Here is a 27,865-nt window from a genome sequence, read left to right on the forward strand (position 1 = left end):
GGGTGCTGACTGACAGCTGCCTAAACATGAGCCTGCAGTGTGCCCAGGTGGCCAAGAGGGCCAATGGCATCCTGGCCTGTATTAGGAATAGTGTGGCCAGCAGGAGCAGGGAGGTCATTGTGTCCCTGGACTCAGCACTGGTTAGGCCACACCTTGAGTCCTGTGTCCAGTTCTGGGCCCCTCAGTTTAAGAAGGACATTGACAGACTTGAAGGTGTCCAGAGAATGGCAACAAGGCTGGGGAGAGGCCTTGAGCATAGCCCTGAGGAGAGGCTGAGGGAGCTGGGGTTGCTTAGCCTGGAGAAGAGGAGGCTCAGGGGAGACCTCATTGCTCTCTATAACTACCAGAAAGGTGGTTGTGGCCGAAGGGGTTGGTCTCTTGTCCCAGGCAGCCAGCACCAGAACAAGAGGACACAATCTCAAGCTGTGCCAGGGGAGGTTTAGGCTGGAGGTGAGGAGAAAGTTCTTCCCAGAGAGAGTTGTCAACCATTGGGATGTGCTGCCCAGGGAGGTGGTGGAGTCACCGTCCCTGGAGGTGTTCAGGAGGGGATTGGATGTGGCACTTGGTGCCATGGTCTGGTCATGAGGTCTGTGGTGACAGGTTGGACTTGATGATCTCTCAGGTCTCTTCCAGCCTTGGTGATTCTGTGTCTCTGTGGCCAAATGGCTCCAGGGATGGGGACTCCACCACAGCCTGCTCCAGGCCTTGACTACCCTTCTGAGGAACAAATTGTCCTTCCTGTCAATGTAAACCTCCCCTGGCACAACTTGAGGCCATCTCCTCTTATCCTGTCTCTTGTTCCTTGGGAGCAGAGCTCAACCCCCACCAGGCTCCAACCTCCTCTCAGGGAGCTGTAGAGAGCCAGGTCTCCCCTCAGCCTCCTTTTCTCGACACTGAACACCCCCAGCTCCCTCAGCTGCTCCTCCCCAGCACTGTTCTCCAGCCCCTTCCCCAGCTTGGTTGCCCTGCCCTGGACCTGCTCCAACTCCTCCACGTCCTTCTCGGAGCGAGCCTCAAAACTTAACCCAGGGTTTGAGGCGTGTGCTGTACCAGGGTGTGCTCATTCTTTTCCATCCAACGCCAGAGAGAGCTAAGCCTTGGGGGCAGCGGCCGCCCTGTGCTCACCAGGAGCTGTGGAGCGGCTGAGCCCTGCAAACCTCCGTGAAAACCCCAGCGGAGGCTCTCAGGGGGGCGAGTTCCCCGCCGTGACGGTGAGGAGCTGTCCTCCGGGCTCTGAGAGGGTCTTATCGAGGCTTTTTCCGACCCAAGCGAGCCTACGATTCCCCCGCACAAGCTCCCCGCCGGCTGCCGCGGGGCTCGGGCCGGCGCCGCCCGCGCCCTGAGGGACGGCGCGGGACCCGCTTTCCCGCCTTCGCCGTCGGCACGGCCGAGCCGCACCTCCCGCTCGCAGATTCGCCAAACCCCGCGCCGCCCTTTCCAGGCACAGGGCAGGGCCAGGAAAGAGAAATAACATCAAGTAAAAGAAAAAGGGAAATACTTTTACTAATTTAGTGTTTTGGGTTTTTTTACCAATTTTTTTTTTATTTTTTTAATGTACATTTAGAATGACGAACGGCGCCTGGGCGTTCCCTGCCCGCCCCGCCCTCGGCGTGGCGAATGTGCGACGGGTGAGTGGCCGGGATCAGCGGACGGCGCAGGGCAGCGGACATGGCGTTGCTGCGCGGTGAGGCTCCGGTCAGCCCCCCCGGCGGGGCAGGCGGCTTCCCCACTCCGCGACGTGGGGATAAAGGGAGCTTTCAGCAGGGGTGGCCGCTCCCTGAGGGGCAGCGAGGCCCAGGCTGGCTCCGGTGGGGGATGGCGGGTGTGAGGGGAAGGTGACCGCCACGGCAGGCCCTGAGCCCGGTTTTAGTAGACCCGTAAACTTGTGTTGTCCGTCAGAACAGCCAAAGTGGGGCCTCTAAAGCCGGTCTTGGCTCTCCTGGGTGGGATTTCGTCTCGGCTCTGTGAGCCATCCGTGTGATAAACGCTGGAGATAAAGCCTTAAGCGCTGAGGGGCGGGGGGCGGGGAAGGTCGCAAGCCCCTGGGCTTTGAGCGCTATTCGGGTATTTATTGAACAGAGGATGTTTGACTTTCTGTAGTGCTTAAGTTAGCTGTGGTACGGGGGAACCCACAAAAGGGTGCATATGCGTGTTGGGTAACTGGCCGTGTCACTTGGTGTGGCACTACAGGTGTCAGTGACAGAGTTTCTTCTGTCACATCCAGCCCCTGCCTGTTCTAGCACCGACAGTGCAGAATAACTTCTTTCTGAGTGTTTTGTGTGAAGAAGTGCTTTAGGTCTCTCTTAAAAATGAGATAAATGCACCCTCTAATGCCTACTCTTGCTTAAAAACAAAGCTGAAATGCATCAAAAAGGGCATTTTTTGTAATCTGTTTAGCAATGCTTTGCTACTTAAGTAATATCCTGCCTAAATAATAGCATACCTGTAAGTCACAGTTTGAGCTTTCAGTGCCCAAAGCCTGTCTGGTCAGTGTTGCAGTAATTCTGTTTTGCTCTGCTGAAATGGATCATGCAGAGCAGCTTTGCCCATACTTGTTAGGTGATAATTTTCTGTGTCTGTTTCAGGATCTTCTTTTACCTCTTGACAGGGTATTTTTTTTCATATGCTCTTCTTGCTCCTTAACAGTTGGGGTTTAGGCATTAAAAATAGGATCTGAGGAAGAAAAATCCCATTTGAGAAATGCTGAAGTGTTGCTGTCAAACAGGAATCTGCTACTATAGATCTGAAACATTCTCAGACCTGTACTAGCAGATCCCTGTTTGCCAGCAAGTGTTTAACCACATGAGATCAAATGATGTCTTGAATTGAGTGTTTGATAAGGATTCAGAGTGACCTTTGCTTTCCAGCCGCCAAAGTTTCCACATCCTTATCCATTTGGAAGCATTCTGCTGTCACCCAGCATTGATCACCCTGGAAAACTGCAGAGACTTACCCAAGTCTTGTCTTAGTCATGTTGCACACTAATGGAGATTTAGTACTTCAGCTACCCCTTGTTACCCCTTCTGAAATTCTGTGGAGGGATTTATGTTTTAGTGCCTGCAATTATGCTTCATTGAGCAGCCAGAAGGTGAGCTTGGGTGCAGAACTGATCCACGTTAAAGTTAACCCCTCCTTTCCTACTGACTCTGGGTTAGTCTTCATCTCCTGCAGTTGTGTGATCTGCTCAGGTTTACGTTCTGGAACAGGCATGATGAAAGAGAGAGAGAAATGGTATTGTGAAAGGAAGGTTTAAGGGCAAAGTTCCATCCTCACCCCCAGAGCATTTGTTTGTATGTCAGCGGGACATATGTGATTCAGCAGATAATGTGGATAACCAACAACCTGGCCAAAAGGGAGGAGAGCAAGTTCTTTAAGCATGGGCAGGTCCACAGCAAAGCCTTGTTGGTGCGGTTTTGGAGGAGACAGAGGGGCAGAAATCCAGTGGGCAGGAGGAGTGGTGGCAAGATAAGTGTCAATGCCTGCTTTACTGCAGGGGAGAGAAGTTTGTGAACACGAGATTGTGCATAAAAGAGCTAGGGGGGCTGGTTTTGCAAGTGTTGTTAACATTTAATGAAGACTCAAAACAACTTCCCATCAATTATTGTCACCTTTTGGATAGATAAATGCAGATTGCTGCTCTAAATTTAAATCTGTAGCTTGAACTAATTCTGCAGTGACTGTGTTGAAAACTCTTTGTTTTCCACAAATATTAATCAGTTAAAGCATCCTCACCTCCATTAAGACACCTTGTGGTGGTTTGCACCTGGTGCCAGTTTGGGTTTTTTCAGTTTTTTTTGAAGAAAATACTTACTACCAAAGTAAAAACTGTTTGGTTAGCAGGTATCCCAAAAGGTAGGTATCAGAGGCAGCAGCAGGGTTTGAGGGTGTTCCTCTGTGTTGCTATCTTCATGGCTTTCCTGGTGAAAAAAGACCTTGAGGTGTTGGTCAACAGCCACTGAAGATGAGCCAGCATGTGGCCAAGAAGGTCAACAGGATTGTGGCTTGGGTCAGAAATAATGTGGCCAGCAGGACTAGGGCAAGAATTGTCTCCCTGTGCTCAGCACTGGTGAGGCCACAGCATGATTCCTGGGTTCAGTTTTGGGCCCCTCACTCCAAGAAGGAGGTTGAGGGTCTGGAGCATCTCCAGAAAAGGGTAGTGAAGGGTCTGGACAACAGATCTTGTGAGGAGCAGCTGAGGGACCTGGAGCTGTTCCATGTAAACATGAGGAAAGCTTTTTTCACTTTGAGGGTGATGGAACATTGGAACAGGCTGCCTGGGGTGGTGGGGTTCTGGAGTCTCCCTCTCTGGAGATAAGCAAAACCCACCTGGATGTGTTTCTAGGTGATCCTGCTCTGGTGGGGAGTTGGACTGGATGAGCATTTGAGGTCCCTTCCAACCCCTAACATTCTGTGATTCTTTGATTTTTGAGTTGTTCAGCCTGGAGAGAAGGAGGCTGAGGGGGAACCTTATGGCTCTCTATAGCTCCCTGAAAGGAGGCTGGAGACAGGTGGGTTTTGGTCTCTTCTCCAAGGAACAAATGACAGGACAAGAGGAAATGACCAGGGAGAGTTTAGGTTGGACATTAGGAACACTTGTTTTTACCCAGAAGGGTTGCCAAGGCCTGGACCAGGCTGCTTAGAAGTGTGGTGGAGTCCTCATGCCTGGAGGGATTTCAAAGCCATGTGGTGCTGAGGGATGTGGTTTATTGGTGACCTGCCAGTGCTGGGTCTTGAAGGTCTTTTCCAAACAAATAGTTCTGTGAAAGCCATATTGGTTTTTGCATTCACCTTTATCCTTCTAGCTGCAATTTTGGCTTAGTCTGCCTCAGGCTGTTTCATGATCTTCTGAGCATGTTAATTACCTGTTTCAGATCTCAACATTGTGTTCAAGTCCTTGTCAGTGATGCAAGCTTGACCTTCACCAGTTTGGAAAGTCCTTTTCTATAAATGAAGCAGCCTGGGATCCAAATATGTATGAGACAGAGGAGCACCCTCTCCCTGAGAAACCAGGCAGAGAATGTGGCTCACGGGGTCTGAGGATGGTGTTCATGAGTAGCTTAATGAAGAGGCATTTCCATTCTTAGGTCTATATTTGTCCTTCCAGTGGTGCTCAAAATAACTGTGGATGTTTCATGGCAGCTGTAGAAAAGGGATGTGTGAGCTCTGTTGTTCAACTGGGTGAAAGTTCACAGGCTGCTTCCCACGTGTTTCTGTGCACAGAAGCAGGGAACTGCAGCAACAGGCAGTCTGTAGCAGTAGAGGTTGGTTCAGAGACACCTTCTCCCACCCTGAAGTTCTTACAGACCACTTCTGACCACTGTATTTCTATGCATGTGTTTGCACCTGCTCTCCTGGCTATTGAAAATTGGATTTTCTTCCTCAAAAATTAGGAGACTGATGGCTAATGCACTTTAGGTCATAGGATTTCAGCATGGTGGGGGTTGGGTGGGGCCCCTGGAGATCATCCAGTCCAACCCCACTGCTAAAGCAGGGGCACACACAGCAAGCTTGCCCAGCAGCACAATGGCCAGGTAGGTTTTGGAAGCTCTCCAGAGGAGACTCCACAGCCTCTCTGGGCAGCCTGCTCCAGGCCTCCAGCACCCTCACAGAAAAGAAGTTTCTCCTCCTGTTCACACGGAACCTCCTGAGTTCCAGTTGGTGCCTGTTGTCCCTTGTCCTATGACTGGGCACCAGTGACAAGAGCCTGCCCTGTCCTTTTGACATCCTCTGTGGTGTGACAGCCTCTTTTGTCCACCCAGTATTCAAAATACCTGGTTTGGTTTTGAAAACTCTCTGCTGAAGAGAGGTACCTCTGCAATCTTCCCAGCTTTTCACCCTGAATGCTGACTCTGCCTACCTTCCCTGCCCATCTGGATAACTGCTGGCTAAGCTGTCAGCTCGTGGTTTGGACCGCAACACTCTGTGCTGGGTTAGGAACTGGCTGGAGGCTGAGCCCAGAGAGTGGTGGTGAATGGTGCCACAGCCAGCTGGCAGCCAGGCACCAGTGGCATCCCCCAGGGATCAGTGCTGGGCCCCATCCTCTTTAACATCTTCATTGATGATATGGATGAGGGGATTGAGTCAGTCATCAGCAAGTTTGCAGATGACACCAAGCTGGGAACAGATGTTAGTCAGTTAGAGGGTAGAAAGGCTCTGCAGAGGGACCTTGACCGACTGGACAGATGGGCAGAGTCCAATGGCATGGCATGTAACAAGTCCAAGTGCCAGGTGCTGCACTTTGGCCACGGCAACCCCATGCAGAGCTACAGGCTGGGGTCAGAGTGGCTGGAGAGCTGCCAAACAGAGAGGGACCTGGGGGTGCTGATTGACACCTGCCTAAACATGAGCCAGCAGTGTGCCCAGGTGGCCAAGAAGGCCAATGGCATCCTGGCCTGCATTAGGAACAGTGTGGCCAGCAGGAGCAGGGAGGTCATTGTGCCCTGTACTCTGCATTGGTTAGGCCACACCTTGAGTCCTGTGTCCAGTTCTGGGCCCCTCAGTTTAAGAAGGACATCGAGACACTTGAAGGTGTCCAGAGAAGGGCAACAAGGCTGGGGAGAGGCCTTGAGCACAGCCCTGTGAGGAGAGGCTGAGGGAGCTGGGGTTGCTTAGCCTGCAGAAGAGAAGGATCAGAGGCGACCTCATTGCCCTCTCCAACTACCTGAAAGGTGGTTGTAGACAGGAAGGGGTTGGTCTCTTCTCCCAGGCAACCAGCACCAGAACAAGGGGACACAGTCTCAGGCTGTGCCAGGGGAGGTTTAGACTCGAGGTGAGGAAAAAGTTCTTCACTGAGCGAGTCGTTCGTCATTGGGATGTGCTGCCCAGGGAGGTGGTGGAGTCGCCGTCCCTGGAGGTGTTCAAGGGGAGATTGGATGTGGCACTTGGTGCCATGGTCTAGTCGTGGGGTCTGTTGGGACAGGTTGGACTTGATGATCCTTGGGGTCTCTTCCAACCTTGGTTATACTGTGATACTGTGTGATACTGTAACTCCTGCTTCTCTTTTAGGTGTCTTCATTGTTGCAGCAAAGAGAACTCCTTTTGGGTCCTATGGAGGACTGCTGAAGGGCTTCACAGCCACTGACCTGACAGAACATGCAGCTCGAGCTGCCTTGGCTGCTGGCAAGGTCTCTCCTGAGATCATTGACAGTGTTGTTGTCGGCAATGTCATCCAGGTTGGTAGCACAGAAGATTTACTTGGCAGGAATTATCTGTGTCATCTTGCCCTATAGATATTTCCCTCTGCATTGCAGCCAAGAGTAAGCCAAAGGGACAGACGTGAAATGGGTGAGTACAATCACACAGTGGTTTCAATTGGAGGGGACCTTTAAAGGTCTTCTAGTCCAAGCCCTCTGCAGTCAGCTGGGACATCTTCAATTAGAGCAAGTTACTCTGAGCCCTGTCCAGCCTGGAATGTTGCCAAGGATGGAGCATGTCCCACCTCTCTGGGCAGCCTGGGTCAGTGTCTCACCACCCATTTCTTTCTATCTGGTCTAGATCTCCCTTTTTTAAATCCATCACCCCTTGTCTAAAGTAGAGCAACAAAACTGGTGAAGGCTCCAGAGCACAAGTCTTGTGAGGAGCAGCAGAGGGGCCTGGGGTTGTTAAGCCTGGAGACAAGGGGGCTGAGGGGAGACCTGGCTCTCTACACCTCCCTTAGAGCAGGCTGGAGCCAGGTGGGGGCTGGTCTGTTCTTCCAAGGAGCAAGCAATAAGACAAGAGGAAATGGCCTCAAGTCACAGCAGGGGAGGTTTAGATTAGTCATTACAAGAAACTTCTTCAGTGAAAGGATTCTCAAACACTGGAACAGGCTCCTCAGGGAGGGAGGTGATTGAATCCCCATCCCTGGAGGGGATTAACAGCCATGCAGTTGTGGTGCAGAGGGACATGGTTTAGAGGTGACCTGGCAGTGCTGGGTTAACTGTTGTACTTGAACCTAAAGGTCTTTTTCCAGCCGGACCGATTTTGTGTTACTGTGTGGAGACATTGGTCTCTTTTGGTCATACAGGAAGGTGTGGTTATGAAGCTATTCCTAGGGGCCCAGGATTTCTGTTGAACATACACTGTGATGCAGTGACACTGACTTCCCATCCAGACTTTCACTTCCTAGAGATGCTGGAGTGTAGCAAAACCTCCTCTTGGTTCTCTCCGCAGACCGCCGCAGACGCCATCTACATTGCACGACACGTTGGTTTGCGAGTGGGAGTTCCTGTCCCAGTTCCAGCCCTCACTGTCAACAGACTCTGTGGCTCTGGTTTCCAGTCCATTGCCACTGGATGTCAGGTACAAAGGTCTTTTTTCTTTCCTCTCTGTTAGTTGTAACCTTTATCAGACTTTAACATGAGAGAAGAGATGGGTGTAGAAATGTGTTCTTGGTGTTTGGGATGAGCCATGATGTGGATTTTTAGCTCCCACTGTTCTTGTCTCTAGTCAGTTCTGCAAAGGTTTTCCACACTTTGATCTGCACTGAAAAAAATCTGTTGGAGAATTTGGCCCCTCAGATCAGAAAGTGTGGTTGTGAGGTCTGCTCCAGAGGTGGTGTTTTATCACTGCAGCTAATGTTTCTCTTCTTTCCTGGTGCACAGCAAAGCTGCAAGCTTCTCTTCTGACCTGCTTAAGCATGCACAAAATTTGTGGTAGCCACAGAAAGCATCCCAGCAGGTACTCTGAAAATGAGTCATAATAATGATTAACTAGTCATCTCAAATGTGTATCACAAGTTACTGTCTGTCAAGGGTCAGGGCTGAGCTGGCCATCAGAAAAATGACAGTTGCACTTCATGGACTCCCTTGAGACAGGGAAGAAGGAGAGAGTCTTCTGGGATGGGAAAGAAATTAAACCAGCTGGGGTGTAAAGGACAACAATGCCATGAAACAGAGACAAAAAGACACAAACCAATATGGAGCACAACCCATCATGGCACCATTGGCACCACTGATGCTGGGGGCAAGCACTGGAGAAATCCCAGACTGGACTCAGCAGCAGATGGGAACTGGATTCAGGAACTGGATTCAGGAACTTGTGGGTCAAGATGGAAAGCAGAGGGGACAGAGTCCTCCTGGGACAGCAGCCAGTGAAGAAGAGGCTGGACCCTGGCGATCTCTCAGCTTTCTCCTGAAGATGCCACCCATGGGCTGCAATCAATCCCTTGTTGGGCAGTTGAAGGTCACCTCTCCTGTCTGCTCCTCCCTGCAGATGCCACTTCTGACTTCCTGCCCCACTAGGTGTTGCACAAGTGCCCTTGGTGTGTCCAGGATCAAGTCTCAGGCAGAGCCTTTCTGCAGCCAGCCCTCGGCAGGAGCTCTGCCCACCAGCATGGTCGCTGCTAGGAGCAGCCCCTGGCTGTGCCAATGTGCCCAGAGCTGCAGAAAGTGCCTCAGTGAGCAGGGACTGAGCTGGGAAGGGACAGCACTGAGCAGGACCATTTTCAGGAAGCAGGACTTTCAGTGCTCTGAGATTGCATTTGTTCTCTGTGCTTTGCCACTGATGAATTGGTGCTTTTTGAGGCTTTCCTTTGATTTCATGCTGGGTGCATGGCTAGGTGACAAGGTCCTTTTCTAAAACAGGTGTCTTACAAACCCAGCAAATTAAATCCTAGATCTGTTGTGTTTTTCTTTGAACAGGAGATTTGCCTCAATGAGTCAGAAGTTGTCCTCTGTGGTGGAGCTGAGAGTATGAGCCAGGCTCATTATGCAGTCCGCAACATCCGATTTGGAACCAGATTAGGAGCAGAACTCAAGGTCTAGTATTTTCCCTTTCCTTCTTTGTTGGTTGCTTTTTTTTCCTCCTCACTGAAAAAGCCATTTTTATGTAGTGAAAGTAGCAGGCATATAGGCACTAAATCCTTGCAAGTGAAATTATTGGAGCTTAGATCCAGATTCAGTTGTTCAAAGCATTGATCTGTATTCAGACATTACTGATGTATTCAGACATTATTAGTATCACAGAATCATTTAGGTTGGAAGAGACCTTTAAGATGATCAGTTCCAACCATTAACCTAACACTACCAAATCAACAGTAACCCATATCCATCAGCACCACATCTGCACAGCTTTGGAATCTCTCCAGGGATAGGACCTCCAGCACCACACTGGGCAGACTGGTTAAATGCTTAACCACTCTTTCAGGGAAGAAATTGTTCCTAATGTCCAGCCTAAACTTCCCCTGATTCAACCTGACACCATTTCCTCTTGTCCTATAACTTGTTAGATGGGAGAAGTGACCAATCCCCACCTAGCTTCAGCCTCCTTTCAGGCATTTTTAGAGAGCCAGAAGGTCTCCCCTCAGCCTCCTTCTCCCCAGGCTAAATAGCCCTAGTTCCCTCAGCTGCTCCTCACCAGCCCAGTTTTCCAGGCCCTTCCTCAGCTTTGTTGCCCTTCTCTGGACCTGCTCCAGCCCCTCAATGTCCTTCTTGGAGTGAGGAGCTCAGAACTCCAGGATTCCAGGTGTGGCCTCACTGCTGAGTACATGAGGACAATCACTTGTCTAGTCCTGCTGTCCATGCTGCTTCTGAGCAGGATGCTGGTGGCCTTCTTGGCCACCTGGGTACACAGTGGCTCATGTTCAGCCAGCTGTCAACCATCAGCTCTAGGTCTTTTTCTGCTGGGCAGTTTCCATCCACTACCCAAGCCTGGAGCATTCATGGTGGTGTTGTGACCCAAGTGCAGGACCCACACTAGGCCTTGCTGAATTTCGTTCCAGTGACCTTGCCCCATTGATCCAGCCTGTCCAGGTCACTCTCCCTCGAGCAGATCAACACTCAATAAAGATACTAAACAGAACTGGACCCAATACTGAGCCCTGGGGAACACCACTTGTCACTGGCTACCAACTGCATCAGGTTAAGTGGTTCAACTCCATCAAGTTAAGTGAAGTTAGACTTGGGTGTTTTCTCAGCTGGGATGTTTTAACTGCAGAAACCTTTAACTCAAGTGAGGTCACCTGAGCTAAACTTGGAAAGAGATGTGAGTTTCCAAGAGGCTGCTGAATAATTAGGATGTTTCAGTACCTGAAGGGGGCTTACAAGAAGGAGGGAGAGAGAATGGTTACAAAGGCCTGCAGTGTTAGGATGAAGTGCAACCATTTCAAACTAGAGCAGGGCAGATTTAGATTGGATGCTAGGAATAAATTCTGCCCCATGAGGCCAGAGGAACACTGCAACAGGTTGCCCAGGGAGGTAGTTGAGGCCCCATCCCTGGAGATACTCAAGATGAGGCTTGACAAGGCAACCTGATCTAGTTGAGGATGTCCTTGCTGCCTACAGAGGGGGTTGGACTGGAGGTCCCTTCCAACCCAGACCATTCCACGATTCGATGCCATTGATAAATGTTAACATTATTGTGCTTTGCCATTTTCTTTCCATAATGCTCTGTGCAGTTGGAGGACACCCTGTGGGAAGGCCTAACAGATACTTATGTTAAGATACCAATGGCAGTTACAGCTGAAAACCTGGCATCAAAACACAGCATCACACGAGAGGACTGCGACCGCTACGCCTTGAAAACGCAGCAGAGGTGCAAAGCTGGTGAGTAAATCTGGGAGCAGAAGTGCCAGTCTGTGCTGGGTTGACATTTTCCCCCCAGTATGAACTGTGCCAGACTAGCCCAGTTGGAAGCAAATGAAAGCTGTATTCACAAGCCAAAACCCCAACCTACAATGGGATGCAATGAGTATGTACAAAATACCACAGTATCACTAAGGTTGGAAGAGACCTCAAAGATCATGGAGTTCCGATAGTCACAGGTGTTTGCAATTAACAAACAGCACAAGAAACCCCCTGGGCAAAGACATGGGGAAGCTGCTAGCTTCTCCCTCTCTGCCCCCTTAGCCCCCTTTACAAAAGAAGGGAGAAAGGATCAGAGGAAGGTTAATACCAACACAATGCAGCCAAGGTCAAGCAGAAGCAAGTTACTAGCTCTCCCCAGAGCCAAGAAGCAAGAAAAGAAGAGAAATTGGTTTGGCACAACCAATCTTGTGGTAGATATCTCTCCAATAGGATTGCCTAGAATTATCTTTGTTTTCCTTTTTACACCCAATAGTGATTTATTTGCATTTTACTACTTTTCTGCTCAAGATCTGTGAAAAATTTTAAATGCATAGCCTAAAACTACCACACAATCTGATACCAGTCAGTTTTTAGCACAGATGCTAATGTTTAAGTAGCTCATATGTCATGGTCTAAATCTAAATCCTTTTCCTTTTGCAAATCATATGCTGTTTGACAAGGAGGAGATGAAATCTGAAGGGGGGATGTTTGTGTCTGAACTGTTCTCTGGTTGGTTTGCATGACCAAAGACATAGTAGAGAAGTGCATACATGTAAACTTAATGAGGTTCAACCAGGGCAAGTGCAAGGTCCTTCACCTGGATTGAGCAACCCCCGGTATCAACCCAGGCTGGGGGATGCAGGGCTGGAGAGCAGCCCTGTGCAGAAGGATTTGGGGGTGCCGGGGCACTGAGTGCTCCTGGCCCAGAGCCAGCCCTGTGCTGGGCTGATCCCCAGCAGTGTGGGCAGCAGGGGCAGGGAGGGGATTCTGCCCCTCTGCTGGGCTCTGCTCAGACCCCCCCTGCAGTGCTGGGGCAGCTCTGGAGTGCTCAGCACAGGCAGGGAGCTGCTGGAGCAGGGCCAGAGGAGGCCACAGCAATGCTGGCAGGGCTGGAAGGGCTCTGCTGGGAGGCTGCAGGCTGAGAGAGTTGGCCTTGGGCAGCCTGGAGAAGAGAAGGCTCCAGGGAGACCTTCTGTGGCCTTTCAGGACTTCAGGGGGCCTAGAAGGAACCTGGGGCCAGACTTTTTGTCAGGGCCTGTTGTGACAGGACATGAGGTGATGAATGGAAATTAGAGAGATTGAGAGTGGAGAGAAGGAAGAACTGTTTGACAGAGAGGGTGCTGAGAGCCTGTCCCAGGCTGCCCAGAAAATGTGGTAGATGTCCCATCCCTGGCAGCATTGCAGGTGAGGTTGTTTGGGGATGTCCCTGCTGAGCGCAGGGGCGTTGGACTGGGTGAGCTTTAGAGGCCCTCTCCAACATAAACCATTCTGTGATTCTCTTGTACTATAGAGGCATTGGGTTGCTGTGAACTTGATTGTGTAGAGGATGGTAGGCCAAACGCCAGTAGAATATGTAATGGTCATGCTGGGGCTTCAATATCCATTACAACCCAAAGGGGAACTTGAGGAGCAAAGGTCTAAGCATGGTTTTAGATTCTAATGATGGTGCTTTTTATCATCCTTTTCTCTTGAAGGCAGATTCTGTATTTTTTCAATGGGAGTAGCAGAGCTTTTGTAACAACTGAGTTGTCTGTTACTTTCCCTCCTGATCTTCCAGCTAATTCCTGCCATTCCTTGAGCCTTTGATAGAAACTTTGTCCCTGAAGAGGCCTTTGCTTCTGTCTTGCTTTCTAGGATTCTACCTTGCTGTGTGTATTTGTTTCTTATAACCAGTTCGTAGAATCCCAGCATTGTATGGGTTGAAAGGGACCTCTGGAGGTCATCCAGTGCAAGGGCACACACAACAGGTTGTTCAGCATCACAGTGTCCAGGTGGGTTTGGAATCTCTCCAGAGGAGACTCCACATCCCATCTGGCCATCCTGCTTCAGGCCTCCAGCATCCTCACAGCAAAGAAGTTTCTCCTCATCATTTCATCTTATTCCACACTAAAGGGAGTCCTGTGGCTAATCAAGCAGGAAAAGGATTTTGTGGAATGTGTTGAAAAACTAAATAGCAAGTCCAGTATCTTTAGCTTTAAATCCTTTAAAGATTTGTGGAACAGTTTGAAGTGGCTGAGGGTCTTGGTTCAGGTTCTTGGAGGCAGGAATTGGTTTGGCTTTCAATCTACCCATTCATATAAACATTGTGGAGGCAGAAGGTAGCCTTCAGCTGCCTCAGTATTGGCAGCTAAGTGCCAACTGAGTTATGTAAAGCTGAAATAACACTTTCCTCTTTGAGACTTTGGAGGAGTTTCAGAATGTGTTTGTCAAGTTTTTGCCCAGTTTCTCAAAAAACCAAACAAACACTGAAACCCCCAAGCCAGCCTTTTTAAATACCATAAAGCTGTCCCTGACCTCTTGGTTAAAATAGAGCAAAAGTTGTGTGCCCATGAAGGCAGGATTGCTGCAACCCTCCTGATATTTTTATCAGAATCCTTTTATTTTCCTTTCTGCTTGCAGCTCAAGAAGCTGGTTACTTTAATGCTGAGATGGCACCACTCGAAGTGAAAACGAAGAAGGGGAAAGAAACTATGCAAAAGGACGAGCACCCAAAACCCCAGACCACTCTGGAACAACTGGCAAAACTCCCAGCTGTCTTTAAAAAGGATGGAACAGTCACAGCTGGGAATGCTTCAGTGAGTACGTCAAAGCCTTGGGTTGTGACACCCCTGAGGTTCTCCACTGTCAATGGTGCTGTGTTCATGTTGCACCAAGCCACCTTTGGCTGTCAGTGGTGTCTGCTGACCAAAGTGATTCCTCATTCTGCAGCTGACTGCCCCTCATTGACTCTTCCAGCTCCAGAACAGCAGATGAAGCTGGGGAGGGGTCTTCAGCACAAGCCCTGAGGCTGAGGGAGCTGGGGTAGCTTAGCCTGGAGAAGAGGAGGCTCAGGGGAGACCTTCTTGCTCTCTCCAACTCCCTGAAGGGAGGTTGTAGCCAGGTGAGAGTTGGTCTCTTCTCCCAGGCAAGCAGCACCAGAACAAGAGGACACAGTCTCAAGCTGTGCCAGGGGAGGTTTAGGCTGGAGGTGAGGACAATTCTTCCCAGCAAGAGAGATTGGCCATTGGAATATGCTGCCCAGGGAGGTGGTGGAGTCACCATCACTGGAGGTGTTTAGGAAGAGACTGGATGGGGTGCTTGGTGCCATGGTTTAGTTGATCAGATGGTGCTGGGTGATAGGTTGGACTTGATGATCTTGAAGGTCTCTTCCAACCTGGTCTGGTCTGGTCTGGTCTATTCTATTCTATTCCCCTAAAGTTTGCTCCTCTGGGTTGTCACTGAGGCATGGACACCTCCTCCTCATCCTTTAATTCTGCAGTTGGTGCCTGCAGTGGTGTGGTGGGTTGAACTTACACCCCAGATAAAATTTGCCAGACCAGCTCAGTTGAAAGCAAATGAAACTATTTACAAGCAAAACTACAGTCTAGAAATACAAAATGCAATGAGTATGTACAAAATATACAACATTTACATTTATTTGTGATGTATAAACAACACAAGACCCCCCCCCCGGACAAAACCAGGGGGTTACCAACAGCTTTCCCTTCTCTGCTCCCTTCCCCCCAGCCTAAAGAGAGAGAGAGAGAGCAGAGAGTACTTAGTCACAACAAGAAATGCAGCCAAGATCAGTGGCAGCCAAGCAAAAGCACCTACTAGTGTCAGCTAGAGCAAGGAAGTTGAAAAGAGGAGGATTTAGTTCACAAAAATGACTTTATGTTAGTAATGAGACCAGTGGGATTATTCACAGAATCAACCAGGTTGGGAAAGACCTCAGAGATTGTGCTTGGAGCACAAGCCCTATGAGGAGAGATTGAGGGAGCTGGGGTTGCTTAGTCTGGAGAGGAAGAGACTCAGGGGTGACCTTACTGCTCTCTACAACTACCTGAAGGGAGGTTGTAGTGAGGCAGAGGTTGGTCTCTTCTCCCAGGCAGCCAGCACCAGAACAAGAGGACACAGTCTCAGGCTGCACCAGGGGAGGTTTAGGCTGGAGGTTAGGAGGAAGTTCTACACAGAGAGAGAGATTGCACATTGGAATGGGCTGCCTGGGGAGGTGGTGGGGTTGCCGTCGCTGAGGGTGTTCAGGACGAGGCTTGACAGGGTGCTTGGTGCCATGGGTTAGTTGATTAGGTGGTGTTGGATGATAGGTTGGACACGGTGATCTTGAAGGTCTCTTCCAACCTGGTCTATTCTATTCTAAAGATCATAGAGTCTAACCTAATACCTAGCACCTCCTGATCAACTAAACCATGGCTCCAAGTGCCACATCCAAGCCTTTTCTGAACACCTCCAGGGATGGGGACTCCACCACCTCCCTGGGCAGCACATCCCAATGGCCAATCACTCTCTCTGTGTAGGACTTCTTCCTAACCTCCAGCCTAAACCTCTCCTGGCACAGTTTGAGACTGTGTCCTCTTGTTCTGGTGCTGGTTGCCTGGGAGAAGAGACCAACCCCCACCTGGCTACAACCTCCCTTCAGGTAGTTGGAGACAGCAATGAGGTCACCCCTGGGCTTCCTCTTGTCCAGGCTAAACACCCCCAGCTCCCTCAACCTCTCCTCACAGGGCTTTACACCTTATTATTTTCCCTTTCACTACCACTTCCCTGCTCAATCTGTGGAAAAGTTTTCCTAGGCATCAGCCTAAAACTGCCACAAGGGGATGTGTAGAATTAATCATCTGCTTCCTTTTGAGGGTGATTGATAAACATTTACTTCACAAACCATTTGTCATATTATCAGTGAAGCTGCTGCTGCTCATCTTTGTACCACAATGAGTATCCTCTCTAGTCCAAACCACCCTTTGCTCTTACCCAGAGCAGACTGAGTCCTTAAAGAGCATGTCATTACAGACAGTTCCTCTCACAATCATTATGTTAATCAATTAATCAATATTCTTTAAGCCACTGGGAGCATATCAGCTGAATTCCTGCCTAAAGCAGATCACAGGCACAATCAGTCTGTAAAGTATCTTTTATAATTAGCAGTACCATGTGCTGGTCACAAGTGGTGCTCCCTGGGGGTCAGTCCTGGGGCCAGTTCTCTTTCAGTATCTTTATCAAAGATCTGGATGAGGGAATCGGGGCATCCATGGTTAAGTTTGGAGATGACACAAAGATGGGCAGCAGTGTGCTTGAGGATTGGGAAGCTCTACAGAGGAATAGAATAGAATAGAATAGAATTGAATTGAATTGAATTGAATTGAATTGAATTGAATTGAATTGAATTAACCAGGTTGGAGAAGACCTCAGAGATCATCAAGTCCAACCTATCACCCAGCACCATCTAATCAACTAAACCATGGCACCAAGCACCCCATCCAGTCTTCTCCTAAACACCTCTGGTGATGGTGACTCCACCACCTCCCTGGGCAGCCCATTCCAATGGCCATTCTATTTTCTGGGAAGAACTTCTTCCTAACCTCCAGCCTAAACCTCCCCTGGCACAGCTTGAGACTCCTCTTGTTCTGGTACTAGTTGCCTGGGAGAAGAGCCCAACCCCCACCTGGCTACAACCTCCCTTCAGGGCGTTGCAGAGAGCAAGGAGGTCTCCCCCGAGCCTCCTCTTCTCCAGGCTAAGCAACCCCAGCTCCCTCAGCCTCTCCTCACAGGGCTGTGCTCCAGACCCCTCCCCAGCTTTGTTGCCCTTCTCTGGACACCTTCCAGCTGTTCAACCTCTTTCCTAAACTGAGGGGCCCAGAACTGGACACAGGACTCAAGGTGTGGCCTAACCAGTGCTGAGCACAATGACCTCCCTGCTCCTGCTGGCCACACTCTTCCTGATGCAGGCCAGGATGCCCTTGGCCTTCTTGGCCCCCTGGGCACACTGCAGGCTCATGTTCAGCCTACCATCAACCAGCACCCCCAGGTCCCTCTCTGCCTGGCTGCTCTCAGCCACTCTGACCCCAGCCTGTAGCACTGCCTGGGGTTGTTGTGGCCAATGTGCAGCACCTGGCACTTGGATGTGTTCAGTCTCCTGCCCTTGGCCTCTGCCCATCTGTCCAGCCTGGCAAGGTCCCTCTGCAGAGGTCTCCTGCAGATGCAACTCCTGCCCCCAGCTTGGTGTCATCTGCAAGTTTACTGATGATGGACTCAATGCCCTCATCCAGATCATCAATAAAGATGTTAAAGAGGATGGGGCCCAGCACTGATCCTTGGGGCACACCACCAGTGCCTGGCTTGGCCCTCAGGCAAGTCCACTGGATGTGGCCAGTGGGATGAAGTTCAACAAGGCAAAGTGCCATGTCCTACACTTGGGTCTTGAAAACCCTATGAAAACTGAGGCAGAGTGGGTGGAAAGCTGCCTGGCAGAGAAGGACCTAGGGGTGCTGGTGGACAGTCAGCTGAAGATGAGCCAGCATCTGCCCAGGTGGCCAAGGAGGCCACCAGTAGTCTGGCTTGGATCAGCAGTAGTGTGGCCAGCAGGACCAGAGTGTGCATTGCCCCCCTGTATTTCGCACTGGTTAAGCCACACCTTGAATCCTGGGTTCAGTTTTGGGCTCCTCACTCCATGAAGGACATTGAGGGGCTGGAGTAGGTCCAGAGGAGGACAATGAAAGTGGTGAAGGGTCTGGAGACCATGGGTGGGGAGGAGCAGCCTGAACAGTGACCTGGGGTTCAGCCTGAAGAAAAGGAGGCTGGGGGGAGACTTTCTGGCTCTTTACAGCTCCCTGAAAGAAGGCTGGAGCCAGGTGGAGGTTGGTCTCTTCTCCAAAGGAGAAAGTGATAGGACAAGGGAAAATGGCCTCATGTTACACCAGGGGATGTTTAGATTGGACATGAGGAACTATTTGTTCCTCAAAAAGATGTCAAAGCCTGGAGGAGACTGCCCAGGGCAGTGGAGGAGTCCCCATCCCTGGAGGGGTTTCTAGGCTCCCTGGTTGTGATGCTGAGGGCCATGGCTCAGTGATGGAAGTGCTGGGTTAATGGTTGGCCTTGATGATCTTAGAGGTCTTTTCCAGCCAAACTGATTCTTGTGTTATCCAGTATTTACAGTGTTAACTTTAAAGCCTGCAGAATGATACTGGGAGTGCCAGGAAGACTCTTTAAGTGGCCAAAAAAAAATTGCCTTCCTAAAACATTGACATTAAGTCAACCTGACATTAATTTGACTTCTTTTCATAGTCCACAGAAGAGTGCAAGGTTGTGGTTGCTTGGAGTAAACAATAATACAATTGTCTGTTAAGAGTACCTTGGGCTCAAGGGGGTTTTCTGAGCAGCATTATTTAATTTAAAAAGGGAGGGCTTTTGGTTTGTTGGTGGCTTTTCTCTGCTAAGAATGTTTTTCTCTCTCACTGCAAGGGGGTGTGTGATGGAGCTGGTGCAGTCATCATTGCCAGTGAGGCAGCACTGAAGAAGCACAGCCTTACTCCTCTGGCAAGAATTGTAGCCTATCACTCATCTGGCTGTGACCCTTCCATCATGGGCATTGGTAAGTCCTCATAAGGCACATTTTAGAGCATCCAGCAGCATTAAATGGGTGTTCTGGAGGAGGGAAAGCCTGCAGTGTGCTGAGTATCATAGCACTGAAGACATTTGTGTTGCTGAGGGGCTGTCCATTCCATTCCACTCTCTCCCATGCTTTTAAAAACTGTTTTTCCTCCTAAAACTCTTTTTAAGTTTTGTCAAGGGTTATGGCTGGGCTGGCCACCAGGCAAGTGACAGAGGCTCCATGAACCCCTCTGCTTTCCCAAAGGGCAGAAGGAGAGAGGCTGATGGGGTGGGAAAGAAACTAACCCAGCTGGGATGGAAAGGAGAATGATGCCATGGGATAGAGACACAGAGACACAAACCAGTATGGAACACAACCCCTGACAGCAATGATGGCACCATTGGCACCACTGATACTGGGAGCACGCACTGGAGAAGTCCCAGACTGGACTGGATTCAGGAGTTGAATTCTGAAACTGGATTCAGGAACATGTGGATCAGGATGGAAGACAGAAGAGTCCTTCTGGACCACTGCAGAAGAGGCTTGACCCTGGTGATCCCTCAGCTTTCTCCTGAAGGTGCCACCCATGGGCTGCAATCAATCTCTTGTTGGGCAGTTGAGGGTCACCTCTCCTGTCTGCTCCTCCCCACAGCTGCCACCTCTGACTTCCTGCTCCCCAAGGTGAAGCACAAGCTGTGGCAGTGCCCTTGTTGTGCCCAGGATCAAGTCTCAGGCAGAGCCTCTCTGCAGCCAGCTCTTGGCAGGAGCTCTGCCCACCAGTGCGGTCACTGCCAGGAGCAGCCCCTGGCTGTGCCAACCTGCCCTGAGCTGCAGAAAGTGCCTCAGTGAGCAGGGACTGAGCTGGGAAGGGACAGCACTGAGCAGAGCTAGCTCTGGCCCAGCTCAAACCAGGAGGAGTTTCCTGTAGGAAATTGCCCTGTGAAATGTATAGCTGTGAGTTGTCCTCCTCACCTCTTGCTGCAGGAGCTCTGGCCACGTGTACACCTCTCAGCACTTAGTTGCTCAGTCTAGGATTAGATTTGAGGACACATCTCTGCAGGTGTCACTTGGGTAAACCAACTGCTTCTCTTTCCTCCTTTGTCCCGTATTTTATGCTTCCTAATCAAGTCGCTGTTAAGGAAAACAAACCCTCAAAGCCAACCCAGACGCTGGGGTTTTCCCCTTCTGTTCAGTTGGTAGACGGCATTGTGTCCCGGCACTGCTTTTCCTTCTGGCCTTTCTGCTCAGAGAAGTCATTGTTGCCTGGTCCCCGGTGCCAGTAGAGATGCAAATGAAGCATTGTCAGGTTTGTTTTCCTGATCAGACTATCTGACTGACACAACCTTCAAAGCAAATGTGGAGGGAGGGGTTCTTTCGCTAGACTTCATGCTGTCGTTGCCCTTTCTAAACCAGCTCATTCATTCTAGGTCAGGCAGCTCTTTTAGCTTGTTTAAAAACTTCATAAATCATATGGAGGAACAGTGAGGATCCAAACTCCTTCACACCACAGCTTGTCCCCAGCCAGTGGAAAAAGCCTGATGGGATTCATCGACATGACAGCAACAGATCTGAGAACAGGATTTGAGACTGAGCAACTGCCCTTTCACATACTGATAGTGATGGGGAGTGCTGCTTCACAATGGCTGGTGAGAGAATTCTTTATTTGAGAGGGGAAAAAAACCTCTGCTTGGCTGTCATTAATGGTCTTTCTATTGTCCAAGTGAGGCCTTCCCATTGCTTTCACAAATAACAGCCCTGTGGAGACTCATCCCTAATGAGCTGCATTTAGAGCCTGGTATTAAGCTGCCCCCAGGCTTTCTGATAATCCACTGAGCTTTGAACTGGGCCTTTTCTTCCAACTTTTCTGTCTGTTCAGACACTTACCTACTTTTATGGGGTTTGTTCCATGAGCTCTTGAGCTGTCAACACCATTTTTGGGTGGTGAGGTGGCCTTTAGGGTCGTTAATGTTTCAGGTTTAGGGGATTTCTTGTTTAGCAGTCAGCCACCATTTAACATCTCAGTATCTTTGTCCTCCAAGCACATACTTCATTAACCCTTTGGAGTGTCTGTTTCCTTAGCTAGCTCCACCAGTGGATTTTACTAGGTTGTAGCTGTCAGGTTTCTTCCAGAGGAGTGTTTTGTTGCCAAACTCTGTCATGCTCTCCAAAACCAATAATCTTGCTGGCTTCCTCTGGCTGGACCTGGGTCCAAGTAAACACACATATATATGTATTATTTTTGTAAAAAAGAAGATTTTCAGGTAAATTATTGGAAGAACACAGAGTCACTGAATGGTGGGGGTTGGAAGGGACCTCTGGAGATCATCCAGCCCAACCCCCCTACTAAAGCATGGATATCCACAGCAGCTGGCTCAGCATCACAATGTCCAGGTGGTTTTGGAAGCCCTCCAGAGAAGGAGACTCCACAACCTCTCTGGCAGCCTGCTCCAGGGCTCCAGCAGCCTCACACTAGACAAGTTTCTCCTCCTGGAATCTCCTGGGTTTCAGTCTCTGCCCCTTGCCCTGTCCCTGGGCACAACTGGCAAGAGTCTGGCCCCATCCTCTTACTCCCATCCTTTATCTCCTGCTGAGCATTGCTCAGGTCAACTCTAGGGCTGCTCTTCTCCAGGCTCAACAGCCCCAGGGCTCTCAGCTTTTCCTCCGCACAGGCTCCAGTTCCTGTCAGCATCCTTGTAGCCTCAACTGGTCTCTCCAGTAGTTCCCTGTCTCTTTTGAACTGGGGAGCCCAGAACTTGACTAGGGACTCCAGATGTGGTCTCACAAGGGCAGAGTAGAGTGGGAGGAGCATGTTCCTCAACCTGATGGCTACACTCTTCTTAAGGTTCCCTAGGACACCATTGGCCTTCTGGGCCATGAGGGCACATTGCTGGCTCATAGTGAACCTGCCCACCAGCACTCCCAGGTCCTTCACAGAGCTCTTTTCAGCATGTCACCTCCTCACCTGCAGTGGTGCCTGGGGTTGTTCCTTTCCAGCTGCAGGAGCCTACACTTGCCCTGGTTGAATTTCATGAGCTTCTTCTCAGCCTGCCCAGGTCTCACTGCATGGCAGCACAGCCTGAGGGGTGTCAGCCACTGCTACCCAGTGCTGTGCCATCAGCAAACTGCCTGAGGCTCCACTCTGCCCCTTCACCCAGGTCACTGATGAAGATGCATTTATGAAGCTCCTGGACCCAGTCTTGACCCCTGGGGAATCAGCAAAGCAAAACCTAACCAGAACAAGACCACCAAAATCCTGAACAGCCTGCCTCTTTCTTGTGGGCATATCTGGAGGCTGCAAGCTATGAGGAGAGAGTGACCCTGAAGTAAGAAGGGAAGGAGAATGCCTCAAAACTGTCGTGTAGTCGTCTTACTCAGCTGTGAAGTGTCAGCTCTGTTGACTGGAGCTCTGTTTGTATGTACCAAGGTAGTTGTGCAGCAGTGATGACATTGCTGACTTTCCCTGGCAGTGTGTTGAGAAGACTGCCAAATAGTTTTGGGATTCAGAACTTCTCTCACCACCAAATAAAGCAGGTGGTATCCAGGGTGTTTGCAGAGTTCAGGGGCTATGCAGAAGCTCCTAGGAGTGGATTTGGTGAGGCTTTGTGAAGCTGTCTGATGTATTTAGAAGCCTTCATTTAATTGTTTTTACTTGAGTAACTGAACAAAACATTTCCAAACAGGCCCTGTCCCTGCTATTACTGAGGTGCTGAAGAAAGCAGGCTTGACCCTGAAGGATATGGACTTGGTGGAGGTAAGGAGTTTTAACATGAGCAGTGAGGTTGCTCCTCAGCTTTTTAGCAGAAACATTCTATTCATACCTGTAGCTCATGATCTCAAGGTGGATGTTTCTGGAGCCCACCTGCCTTAGCTCACATGCCTGACCCCTGGCCATCTACTTTCTACCACGTGGTTGCACAGTCATGACAAAAATCTTGGGCAGATGGAAGCTGAAAATGGCATGAGAGCATTCCATGGGGGGCTGAAAAAAATACTCTCATGTGACAAGAGGTTTGACTCTGTGGGCTGGACTGTTGATGTTAGAAGTTCTCCACACTTCTCTGTCTGTGAGCAAGCCCAGTTTTTTGTCAGAGCAGTGGGCACTTCATGAGCACACTGCAGCAGAATATTGCAATCCTCTGTTAGTATTCCACATACTTGCTTTGTGTCATGTGCCAGGAGGATTTGGGTTGGCCTGACAGTTTCTGTGTTCTCTTACACACTTTTATAAGCAAAATGTTTAGTATTTTTCTCAATCAAAATGGTCTGGATGGAGGGGCAGAGTGGACCCTCAGCCTATTTCCTGATACCAAACTGGGAGGAGTGGCTGATACCTTCTCAGTGCTGCCTTTCAGTGAGACCTGGACAGACTGAGAGCTGGGTGGAGAGGAAGCTCATGAAGTTCAGTAAGGGCAAGTGTAGGGTCCTGCAGCTGGGGAGGATCAACCCCAGGCACCAGGACAGGTGAGATGTTGAGTGGCTGGAAAGCAGCTCTGTGGAGAAGGACCTGAGAGTGCTGGTGGACACCCAAGTTCACCATGAGCCAGCAAAGTGCCTTCATGGCCAGGAAAGCAAATGATGTTCTGGGGTGCATGAAGAAAAGTGGTCTGCAGGTTGAAGGAGGCCCTTGTCACCTACTCTGCCCTATTGAGGCCTCCCCTGGAGTCCTGCATCCAGTTCTGGCCTCCTCAGTTCCAGAGACGCAGGGAACTACTGGAGAGAGTGCAGCAGAGGCTACAAAGATGCTGAGGGGCCCTGGAGCAGCTCTGTGAGGAGCAAAGGCTGAGAGCCCCTGGGGCTGTTGAACCTGGAGCAGAGCAGCCCCAGAGGGGAGCTGAGCAATGCTCAGCAAGAGCAAGGCTGGGGGGCAAGAGGCTGGGGCCAGGCTCTGCTCAGTGGTGCCCAGGGACAGCACAAGGGGCAAGGGGCACAAAGTGGAAGCCAGGAGGTTGCATCTGAGCAGGAGGAGAAAGTTGTTTGTTGTGAGGGTGCTGGAGGGCTGGAGCAGGCGACCCATAGAGGTGGTGGAGTGTCCTTGTGTGGAGAGCTTCCAACCCCCCTGGGCACTGTGCTGCTGGGCAAGCTGCTGTGGGTGCCCAGCTTGAGCAGGGACTGGGTGATCTCCATCAAGAGATCCCTCCATGCTGGGATTCTGGAGAGGAAGCACACCTTGTTTCATCTTGAGTGCACAGACCCTGCTGAACGCCTGTGTGGGAAGCCTGAGGTGAACAGCTGTGTTGTTTCTCTCATGTTTTAGGTGAATGAGGCATTTGCACCTCAGTATCTTGCTGTGGAGAAGGTGTTGGGCCTTGACCCTGAGAAGACCAATGTCAACGGAGGTGCCATCGCCATAGGCCATCCCCTGGGGGCTTCAGGATCACGGATCACAGCCCACCTGGTTCATGAGTTAAGGTTTGTATGTGGCTGAGAGCTGCTGGTAGTGACTGCACTGCTGATGAGTTTATGCCTGCCAAAGATTGTACTGGGGGACTAAAATCATAGAACCATGGAGTTGGTTTTGGATCAAAAAGACCTTTAAGATCATCAGATCACCAAGTCTAGCAGTTAGCCCAGCACTGCCAGGTCACCACTGAACCATGTTCCTCAGCACCACAGCTAGGGGAGACCTTATTGCTATCTACAACTACCTGAAGTACCAGAACAAGAGGACACAGTCTCAAGCTGTGCCAGGGGAGGTTTAGGCTGGAGGTTAGGAAGAAGTTCTTCCCAGAAAAGAGACTGGCCATTGGAATGTGCTGCCCAGGGAGGTGGTGGAGTCACCATCCCTGGAGGTGTTTAGGAGAAGACTGGATGGGGTGCTTGGTGCCATGGTTTAGTTGATTAGATAGTGTTGGGTGATAGGTTGGACTTGATGATCTCTGAGGTCTTTTCCAACCTGGTTCATTGTACTCTATTCTATTCTATACACAGTCTTGAAACCTCTCCAACAATGGGGACTCCACCACTGCACTGGGCAGCCTGGTCCAGGCCTTGACAACCCTTTAGGGGAAGCAATTGGTCATCATGCCAACCTAAACCATTCCTGGTACAACTTAGGGCTGTTTCCTTTAGTCCTGTTGCAGTTAACTAGGGACAAGAGACCAACCCCTACCTTGCCCCAACCTCTTTTCACAGAGTGGTGGAGTGAGAGGTGAGGTCTGTCCTTAGCCCTTTAAGCCAGTTAACTGTCTTAAAGCTCTTCTCACTGAGGTGTGCCTCTTCCTGTATGGATTTGGGACCCCTGTGTTCTAGTCCCAAGTCCTGCAGCTGGCCTCATACTCTGTCAGGGTTGGAAGGACCTCATAGTATCATCTAGTTCCAACCCCCTGCCATGGGCAGGGACCCCTCACACTAGATCAGGTTGTCCAGGGTTGCCTCCAGCCTGGCCTTCAAAACCTTCAGGGATGAGACTTCCACCACCTCCCCAGGCAACCTGTTCCAGTGTCTCTCCACCCTCATGGGGAAGAACTTCTTAATGTCTAATCTAAATCTCCTCTCCTCTAGCTTGGATCCATTACTCCCAGTCCTGTCACTATCCAACACCCTAAAAAGTCCCTCCCCAGCTTTCTTGTAGCCCCCTTCAGATACTGGGAGGCCACGATAAGGTCTCCTTGGAGCCTTCTCCAAACTGAACAACCCCAACTCTCTCAACTTGTCCTCCTAGGAGAGGTGCTCCAGCGCCCTCATCCTTTCTCTAGACCTGATCCAAGCCCACAGCAGTCAGCAGAAGGTTTCCTTTTGAAATGCCCTTTGTGCAAAGTCTGTTCTTTTCCAGATGGTGCTTCTAGAAGGCATTGTTCTAACCTGCTTCAGTCCATTTTCAGGACTCTTGACTCTTTTGGCTTGCTTGAACTGCTTAGCACCATTTTAACAAGAATGTTCTGCCCCTCAGGGCAGAGCTCACTGTATCATTTCGCTTGTACTTACAACACTTTTATTAGCATTCAGCCAAGAGGCCTCAGTTAGTCTGCACCTTGCAGAAAACTCTTTTCTTGGAGTGTGGCTGTAAAAAGCTTTCTAAAAATGACTTTGGCAATAAGACTGTGTTTTGCTTCCAGCAGTTTTGCTGTGCATTGAGAGTACTCCGTAAGTATGCTGTAATGTTGTCCCTTGCTGGGTTGTATTCCTGAGAACAACATTTCTTAGGTGGTGGAGGGCTCAGACCTGCAGCTCCTTGCTCTTCTACAGACATACTTCAACCTCACTAGAGGCTTCACGGTATTCTTCTAGAAAAAGAACAGCACTCACATTGTAAAGGTCCTGAGGGAGCTGGGGTTGTTCAGCCTGGAGAAAAAGAGGCTGAGGGGAGAGACCTTTCTGCTCTCTGCAGCTCCCTGGAAGGAACTTGGAGCCATTTGGGAGCTGGTCTCTTTTCCCTAGGGACAAGAGATAGAACAAGAGGAAATGGCCTGGAGTTGCACCAGGGGAGTTGTAGGTTGGACATGAGAAGCAATTTCTTCCCCACAAGGGTTGTCAAGGCCTGACAGAGCCTGCTCAGGGCAGTGGTGGAGTTCTCATCCCTGAAGCGATTTCAGAGCTGTGTGGCTGTGGTGCTGAGGGATGTGGTTTAAGGGTGACCATCTGTGTTAATAGTTGGGGCTCAATGATTTGATTTCTTCCAGCCTAAGTGATTCTAAACCATCATTTTCAGTAGTTGCTAGCTGATAACTGGTTTCCTTCCAGGAGGTCAGGACAACAGCTGGGAGGGTTGCAGCAAGGTGAATATCTTCCTCTCTTCCTTCTCCCCGCAGGCGTCGTGGTGGGAAGTACGCCGTTGGCTCAGCTTGCATTGGAGGCGGACAAGGGATTGCTCTCATCATTGAGAACACAGCCTGAGAGGTTCTGGGGTCTGCAGCCTTGCCCAAGCTGCTGCTTCCCTGAGAAACTCCTGTGACAGTGCATCACCACCACCTCCCTTTGTTCTGAGCCATTCCTGCAAGGTAAAGGAATAGCTGAGAAGTCTGAGTTGTGAGCAGAGCAGACTCGGTGATGCCTTTCTGACTGAAGGAAGCGCCACGGCGATGTAATTCCACACCAATCAAGTCTTTCCTGAAAAAGCCTCTTTCCAATCAAAGTTAAGGTATTTCTGTAGGCAAAATTCTTCCCCTTTCCTGAGGAAATTGCCTGTCAACCTTCACCAAACCTGCCTTAAAATAGCAGCTTCATTTTAAGCAAGCACTGCTTGAACTCTTCCTCAGCAGCTGCTGCTGCCTGCCACATGTCCGTCTTCTATGATATGGGGATAACTTAGAGACCTCCTGAAGTGTACACTAACAGTAGGTGGAGGGATAAGACAAGAGCCAAAGCTGAAATTGCCATTGTGCCTCCTAAAAGAACAATAAATCTTGCAGAAAAGAGAAACATAAGAAAAGGGCTTAGTGTTTGTCTGTTTGTTTTCAGAATAAATCCCTGTGGGAACTGCTGCCTCTTGGTAAGTCACTGGGTTTGGAGAGACTGGCTGTGTGGCCAAGGAACAACTGGTGGTTTACTGGGAAGCTTCTGGAGAACTCCAGCAAATCCACCAGCCTTTCAAGGAGGGGATGGCAGTTGTGCCTAGCTGTGTTGCTGCATACTTGCAGTGGCTTAACTTCTTCTGATGGTGCTGTCCATACCTCTTGTGTCACTTAAAGTGGCATTTGTGCTCATTTGAGCAGCACACAGCTGAGCAAGTCATCCAGCCTCTCACAGGCAGTGGAGTTCTAGTTATGAATCATTTGACATGAAAGACTCATGTGGATGA

General features: G+C 50.0%; 1 protein-coding gene across 1 annotated transcript; it reads left to right on the forward strand.

Moving 5' to 3' along the window:
* Positions 1-1,604: 1,604 nt before the first annotated feature.
* On the forward strand, positions 1,605-27,480 carry ACAA2 (acetyl-CoA acyltransferase 2). The gene is made up of 10 exons (XM_054178980.1): positions 1,605-1,684; positions 7,006-7,172; positions 8,152-8,280; positions 9,621-9,737; positions 11,375-11,522; positions 14,163-14,338; positions 18,999-19,128; positions 22,809-22,879; positions 24,383-24,537; positions 26,877-27,480. The coding sequence occupies exons 1-10, from the start codon at positions 1,669-1,671 to the stop codon at positions 26,959-26,961; spliced, it is 1,194 nt and encodes a 397-aa protein (XP_054034955.1). The 5' UTR covers positions 1,605-1,668; the 3' UTR covers positions 26,962-27,480.
* The last annotated feature ends 385 nt before the right edge of the window (positions 27,481-27,865 follow it).

This window comes from Dryobates pubescens, chromosome Z, assembly GCF_014839835.1.
Source record: "Dryobates pubescens isolate bDryPub1 chromosome Z, bDryPub1.pri, whole genome shotgun sequence".
NCBI lineage: Eukaryota > Metazoa > Chordata > Aves > Piciformes > Picidae > Dryobates > Dryobates pubescens.